This window comes from Malus sylvestris, chromosome 10 (genome assembly GCF_916048215.2).
Source record: "Malus sylvestris chromosome 10, drMalSylv7.2, whole genome shotgun sequence".
NCBI classification, from domain to species: Eukaryota; Viridiplantae; Streptophyta; class Magnoliopsida; order Rosales; family Rosaceae; genus Malus; species Malus sylvestris.
In genome coordinates this window covers 27758892-27766802 of record NC_062269.1, presented here as the reverse complement: position 1 = coordinate 27766802, position 7911 = coordinate 27758892, and the positions used below count along the sequence as shown (strand labels likewise).

The 7911-nt window shown below is 39.7% G+C and overlaps 1 protein-coding gene across 1 annotated transcript; it reads left to right on the top strand.

Moving 5' to 3' along the window:
• The first annotated feature begins 3151 nt into the window (after positions 1-3151).
• LOC126587588 (F-box/kelch-repeat protein At3g17530-like) lies at positions 3152-5167 on the top strand. Its single transcript, XM_050252672.1, has 2 exons — positions 3152-3351; positions 3599-5167. Exon 2 carries the CDS (start codon positions 3633-3635, stop codon positions 5130-5132), a length of 1500 nt encoding a protein of 499 aa, XP_050108629.1. The 5' UTR covers positions 3152-3351; positions 3599-3632; the 3' UTR covers positions 5133-5167.
• The last annotated feature ends 2744 nt before the right edge of the window (positions 5168-7911 follow it).

Sequence of the window (7911 nt, the reverse complement as noted above, 5' to 3'; positions counted from 1 at the left end):
ATGAATATGATTCTCGGGTGATTAGTGAATGAACAAAATTTAAATTTCCTTATACATGTGAATGAACAAAATTTAAATTTCCTTATACATGTGACTAAAGGCGAATTCAAACAAAAGCAATATTACTAGCCACTGTGAGGTTTGGCCATTCTTCGATCCTTTAGTATGGATAATATCGAATGTATTAAAATAAATAAATTTTAGCAATTTTTGAGATTCAAAGACCGTTTTACAGGAAATTATCGAGTAAGGCTACCAATCCTTGATATTTATATGGTTGGGCATAATGCATGTAGTCCAATATCCTAGTGGATTGGAAGTTGATTTCTACCTTGCGTGTCAAGTTCCAACATCCCTCCTCATCTAAGTTATTATAAAAGTTTTAAATCATCCATTTAATAATGTAACATCCCACATTGCCCAGGGGAATGGATCCTTTAAGCCTTATATGTATATTCTCATCTCTACCTAGGGGTGGGTTCGGTACGGTTACCGTACCAAAACCCTCGTACCAATTACCGTACCAAACTTTCGGTTTGGTAAAATCTATTACCATTACCATACCAAACTTTCGGTATACCAAAGTTCGGTATTGCCAAATGTTCGGTTGGCATGGTATGGCAATGGTAATTGCCACTTTATTTTAAGACAATCTGTTTTTGCTTTGTTCAACATTTCATATTTTGTACCTCTGTAATAAGACAAATATATATAAACCAAATGCATAGACGGAAGAAAATTCTCATAACAAGTGCCCAAATGGATTTCGGATTTCCACCTTCAAATGGATTTACAGCCGCATGAAATGTTGATGAATTACTTGAAAATTATAAGCCTGAAACAAAAAATGGAAACATAAAGCAGTACTATAGGTCTACTTCCTCACCTTAGCAGTACCAGTTGATTATTCAACAGAAGCATAAAGCACCACTATGGCACCACAACAAGACTCACCTCTTTAACTTAAACCTCACCTTAGTTGCTGATATCTCATAAATTGTAGCCTAAATTCATCTATTATTCATCATTCACAATTCACACACACAATAATTCAAATGATGCATCATGATTCATAATGAAAACTAAGCTTACAATTCAAATAAAAGTTATAAACCAAAACAAATAGAAGTTAACAATCCAAATAGAAGTTAAAGTTTCAAACTAAATGAAAATTGAAACTAAACTTCAAAAGGTAAAATTCATTGATCAATTCTTCAAGTTTAAGATGTCGAAGCTTTTGGAGGAAACATTGAACTTCTAGAATATTATAAATATATATTATAATTTATAAATATGTGTTATATTATATATTATATTATATTTTTGGTACGGTACGGTAATATCGTGGTAATGATATCCATTACCAATACCGTACCACGAACTTTCGGTACGGTACAATACCGTACCATTATCGTTGGCACAAAAAATTTGGCACAAAATCGGTATGGCACGGTTGGCAATTCGGTTGGCATGGCAATTTGGCAAAAAAATCCACCCCTATCTCTACCTAACACGAGTCATTTTGGGAGCTTACTGGCTTCGGGTTCTATCGGAACTTTGAAGTTAAGCGAGTTCACGCGAGAGCAATCCTAGGATGGGTAATCCATTGGGAAGTTCTCGTTCCCAAAAACAAAACCGTGAGGGCGTGGTCGGGGCCCAAAGCGGACAGTATCGTGCTACCGTGGAGTCGAGCTCGGGATGTGGTGGTGGGGGCCCAGGCCGGGATGTGACAATTTAGTATCAGAACCAATCCCTGGCCGGAAGTGTACCGACGAGGATGTCGGGCCCCTAAGGGGGTGGATTGTAACATCCACATCGCCCAAGGAATGGATCCTGTAAGCCTTATATGTATATTCTCATCTTTACTTAGCACGAGGCATTTTGAGAGCTCATTGGCTTCGGGTTTCATCGGAACTCCAAAGTTCAGCGAGTTCGCGCAAAAGCAATCCCATGATGGGTGACCCACTGGGAAGTTCTCGTGTGAGTTCCCAGAAATAAAACCTTGAGGGTGTGATCGGGGTCCAAAGTGAATAATATTGTGCTACAGTGGAGTCGAGCCCGAGATGTGGTGAGGGCTCGGGCTGAGATGTGACAAATAATAATAATTTAAAAAAAATATGGTTGGCATAAGGCTACGTCCTTTTTATTTTATTTTTATATGCAACGATAGCTTGTATTAACAAGCCAGAAATGAGGGAACAAAAAAACATAAAAACAAAAGTTTCTGATTTCTAGAAATCCTTAACTAAACAACAAAAACAACTACTATGAAGGGCAAATCAAGCTAGCTGATGGATTATGTTGGTGGCTAAAAGGCACACATGGGAAGGTGTTTAGGCCCAAATAGTTTTTAGGGTCAACAAAAGATAAACTCCGGTGGTTGTAATCATCACTGGTGTAGATAATATCATTTGTTCAAAACAAAAAAAGTTTGGGGTAGTGTTCAAATCAAGCACGTTGTCGTCGAAGCCATTGGCAGAATGCAGCCTCACCGACGAAAGGTTAAGGTGCTCGTCAATGTGAACGGCGCGGACGTTGCGGAATTAGCAGCGAGGAGGCCGACGACGAGGTCCGGGCTACCTGTGGCGCCAATGCAAAGGGCGGTGCTGCTGAGGCACTCGAAGGCGAGCTAGCAGGCGTCACGGCTGGGCTTGGAGTAGAGCCGCTGGAAGAGCTCGGCAATCTTTTTACTACATAGACTTTCCTTCGAATACTCTATCACCACGAAGACTATTAATCTGATTTACAAATTAAGGCCTAGGAGTCTGATGTCCATAAACTAGTGTCTTCGTCATGTCTTCTTTCTAACTTAGTGACACATGCTTCAACTTAATACCAATTCAACAGTGTTAACATTTGAAGAAAAAAACTAAAAATTAAAGAAAAACAACAATATCCCCTAAAAAGATAACACCGTTAAATTAAACAGTGATAACACCAATTCAATAGTGTTATGGGGTAGGTGGAGAGTTAGGCACCTTTTGTGTTTCTTTTACTTCTTTTTATGTGTTATATTAGTCTTTTGAAAAGATAGCACCGTTAAATTAAAAGTTAAGTTTATAGACATCTGTTAAAAAGTTAAGAGAACATACACAATTAAGACACGGAATTGAAGACTGCAAACCGCGGCCGAATTTGGGAGCGTAAGTTCCTAAATTTGGGAGGGTGTGGAAATCGGTCGCACAAGAATCAAAATAAAAACCCCTCTCTGCCATCGCATTATCGCACGCAGCTGCACGAACAAAACGCAGAAAATACATTTTCTGCGCCGAGTCTGCCCCTTTCCCTCTCACTCACAGCGCTGCTTCTGCTTCGGTCTCTTCCTCTTCCTACTGCCTAGTCTACAACAAGGTAACCTCATTTCTAACTTTTTATTATTCAATTTCAGTTTTTATATTTTTTTTTAAATGAAAGAAGGATACTTTTTTTGCTTCGATTCTTATTTCGCTTTTGAATTTCAATTGGCATTTTCAGTAGGGCTAAATTTTTGAATGTATCCATGAGTTTTTTTTTTTAACAAGAAATAGCAATGCCAGATGATGATGAGCTTTTGTGGAATCTTCTGATCTTGTTGTGTTGGTCTTTGTGTGTATCGTAGAACAAGGGTGAGGTCCATAATTGACATTGCACAAATGACGAACAAAACATCCAAAATCGGACAAGATTTGTTGGTGAATATTCTGTCAACTCTGCCTCCGAAATCTCTGATGCGATTCAAGTGCGTCGCTAAATGGTGGCATGCTCTCATCAACGACCCCAGGTTCGTCGACAAGCACCTCTCCCATTCCTTGCTGGACGATCAGTCCACTCGTGTCCTTCTGAAGCGAATGTTAGTCCCTTCTACGGAGGACCCAAATGGGGACAAATTTCAATCCGTATTCTCAGTACTTACTTTTGACAATGTCATTGTTGATGATGACGATGGTGGTGTGCACAAGTGTAGCACTCTTTCTGGGATCGAGGACGTCAATATTCCTCTTTCTATGAGTCTGGAGATTGGAGATGATCAATCATTTCATGTTATAGGTCATTGTGATGGGATCATTTGTCTAGCTCGTCCTAATTCTACTAAGGTGCTTTTGTGGAATCCGGCAATTCAGGAATTCAGGGTCCTTCCCTCGGAGACATACAGTCCAGATTGGTTCGACGAAGCATCCTTTAGGGATCCTCATCCTTGGTGGTTGTCTATGCCTTACATGCCACTAACAGATCGGTTCGACGATGTTTTGGGATTAGGCTATGATCCTAAATCTAAAGATTACAAAGTTGTCAAAATTGGATTTTCTGGTTCAGAATTGCATGGCGGCACAGAACATTTGATTATTCATCCTCCCAAGGTAGTAGTGTATACCCTAGGAACTAATTCTTGGAGGGAGATCGAGCCTTATTCTTTAGAAACGGAAACTACTTTCCTTTGGCCTGAAACTTTTCAGGTGTACTTCAAGGGGATGTGTTATTGGATAGGAAGTGAGCAACAAAAGGAATTTGCCGATAGCTATGATGTCACCTATCCCGAGCAAGAAAAAATTAGGCGAGTGATCGTTTTGTTTGACATGAGTCGTGAGGTGTTTCATGACATACTGTTACCACATGAGATGGTAGAGTTCAACAATTTCGAAGGAATTGGTATTGAAATGCGTCTTAAGGTGTGGAATGAATCCATCGCTCTCTTTCGCTTGAATCGTAATACCTTTGAAGATGGTGATACACCACCCTTTGAAATGTGGCTAATGGATGATGATTCTGGTGGTGGTCCGAAAAATGCGGGTGGTGTTTGGACAAAACACTTTGCTGCCAAGATCCCATCATTCTCAATGTCCGGCTTGCCCCTGTACTCCACATTGGCAATGTGGAAAAGCGACGAGGTTCTTACAGTAGAGGGAAATGGAGGCTTGCCAATGTGGAAAAGCGAAGAGGTTCTTACAGTAGAGGAAAATGGAGGCATAGTCTGCTATAACTTCCGTACTAAGAAGCTTAAAAATCTTCCCATTCAAAGTGCTGTAAGGATCAATCCCATTTTTCCTCCGCAACCGTATTATTTGCCACTGTGCAAAGCAAATCATTCGCCCGTTGTATATGTGAAGAGTATGGTTTCGGTCACGGAAGGCAACAACAAGTACATGTGTACGTAGATATCGAAAGTAATGAAATCCTTTTGTTGTTCAAATTATGGATGTCTTTAAGAAACTTGGAGTCGATAAAAATTTACGAGTATATGAAGCAATACAACCAAGAAACGAAATGATGGCTACCCGCAGATATCCACCCTGCGGTGTTGCCTTTCAACGAAGAAGATGAGATACTCAAACAATGTTCGAAATTAAGTGTATTGTAAGTTGTACGTTTTTACAAGATGAGATACGCAAGCAATGCCTAAATCGTTTCTGTATTTTTTCGTTCGGAACCATGTTTAGCTAGCGTTGTCCTGAATGGATTTTTGAAACAGAATTATAATCTAAAATTTGGACTACTAGCTAGCTTAGGGTTTGAATCTGATATATGATGAACCACTTTATATAATTGGGTTGATGATGAATCGTCCACTACACAGTTACTACCCTTTATAGCATGAGAACGCATTGCCGTGGGCAACAAGAAAGATGCATTCCCTAATTCCGAATGTGTTCACACTCACTTGACCTTAATTATTATCACCTTTGCTAGCTAGCTTCAACTTAATCTTTCTCTACACTCTACACTTGACCTCAATTCTAACAATTTGTATGTTGTATATTTGATCATGTTTGATTAATAAATTAACTAAACAGAAGGCATGTTGTGTTAACAATCTGCAAATGTGAAGCAATACAACCATGAAATGAAATGATGAGTACCCGCAGATATCCACCCTGCGGTGTCGCCTTGCAGCGACGAAGCGGGTGTCTATAGGACAATATGATTTCCCCGGTCCGAAGGCTAGCTCCAGGGTGAGTAGCAGCAAATTGAAATAGCTATTTACTTAATCCACAAGTTAATTAATTATCTGCAACCGGGATAAGTAAGTTGAATAGAAACCATGAAGAGGAGAGGAGAGCTCCAAAATTTCAAAGATAAGAATTACCACTGCTAGAAGGTAGTGGTTGAAACTTCAATTTACAAGATAAGATACATAAACAATGTCCAAATCGTTTCTGTTTATATTCGATTGGAACCATATTTAGCTAGCGTGGTCCTGAATGGCTTTCTGAAATAGAATTATAATCTAAAAATTGAGACTATTAGCTTGCTTGGGGTCTGAATCTGATATATGAGGAACCGCTATAATTGGGTTGATTGGGTTGTTGATGAATCAACCACTACACGGTTACCACCCTTTATAGCATGCATATGAGAATGCAAAGCCTTGCATAACAAGAAAGAGGCATTCCCTAGTTCAGGATCTGTTCACACTTACTTGACCTTAATTATTATCATCTTTGCTAGTTAGCTTCACCTTAATTAATTTCTCCAAACCCTACCCTTAACCTCAACTCTAACTATTTAAACACCTCTTCATTTCTTTGAAAATTCACACTTCATTCACTCTTTAGCTTTCCTTGTTATTTCTCTTCCCATCCTCCCTCCCTCCCTTTGTTCTTTTGATAATTGCTTGACAACCATGCACTTCTTCAAGATTGTTCTGTTGGATTTTGTGGCTCAATACTTCTTGGGCCTTTAGTTTTTTGTCTCAAACCCAAATAGGTTTGGCCTTTTGTTACCCATTTGAAAGCCACATGGCAGCTAGGGTTTAATTAAAAGGCACCAGCCTTATATAAGGCAATTCATGCCTTTTGGTCAGTAAAGAGAGCAGAAACTCAGCGGCAGCAGATAGCAGAAAAAAGAGAGCAGAAACTCAGCGGCAGCATATAGCAGAAAACAGAGAGCAGCCGATAGAGAAGAAAATTGAGTGCTGCTGTTTTACTGTTCTCCATTTGTGCAATCATTCATTCAAAGATATATTGCTACATTTTGTGGCTTTTGGGAGAGAAGGATTTGGTATGTGTTTCTTCTTCTCTATTTGTTCTTTGTATGAGTGAAAGCTATTGGGTGTATGTGGGATTTGGGTTTGAGTGTTGAACTCTATTTGTAATCTCCTTTTGATATTAGTGGAATTTCCTCGCCGTCTCGGAACTGGACGTAGGCTTACGCCGAACCAGTATAAATCCTTGTGTTATTTAGATTATTTGTCTTATCATATTTTGCCGTTGTAGTTTATCATATTTTGCCGTTGTAGTTTATTGGTTTCACATTTGACGCTTCCGCACAACATGTTCTCGTTGTCATCGCTCTTTGCTTCGTCACTTATGTCGGAAAGAGCAATGCTGCCACACCATATGATATCTTCCAATACGTCTTCTGCCTTGGGAATGGAATTTGTGGAAACCAACAAGTTCTACGGCATACCTTTACGACACACGGCCTCTGGCCGAGCAACTTTACCGATCCATCTGCACCTATACTCTGCGCTGGCACCCTATTCGACAGAAATCAGGTACACATTGAATATATATACTCATTTCAGTTTGTTTTTTTCTCCTGCAGCTCTCTGAAATGCTTGTAACTTCTCGTCTTTGTGCTTCAGATGATTGCTGATCATAATCTGCAATTACTTTTGTCCAATTCCTGGCCCAGCTTCAACAATAGACGGACAAATATGGATTTCTGGGCGCATGAGTACAACAAGCACGGCAGGTGCTCGGACAATAAATTTTCCCAGACACAATACTTCCACGAAGCTCATAGATTATGGTTGACCTACAATGCACAACATCTATTTTCTCAAACAACTGGGATTGTACCAGGATATCAATATCATTACATCGACCTTGAATCGGCCATTCGACGGACTATAGGAGGGAAAACACCTCTTCTTATGTGCAAGAAGGACGGGGGGATCGCGTATCTGCAGGAAGTCGTCATCTGTTTTGACTA

Bases quoted from the DNA above. Each gene is read 5' to 3' on its own strand.
- LOC126587588 (XM_050252672.1), top strand. From the start codon at position 3,633: ATGACGAACAAAACATCCAAAATCGGACAAGATTTGTTGGTGAATATT.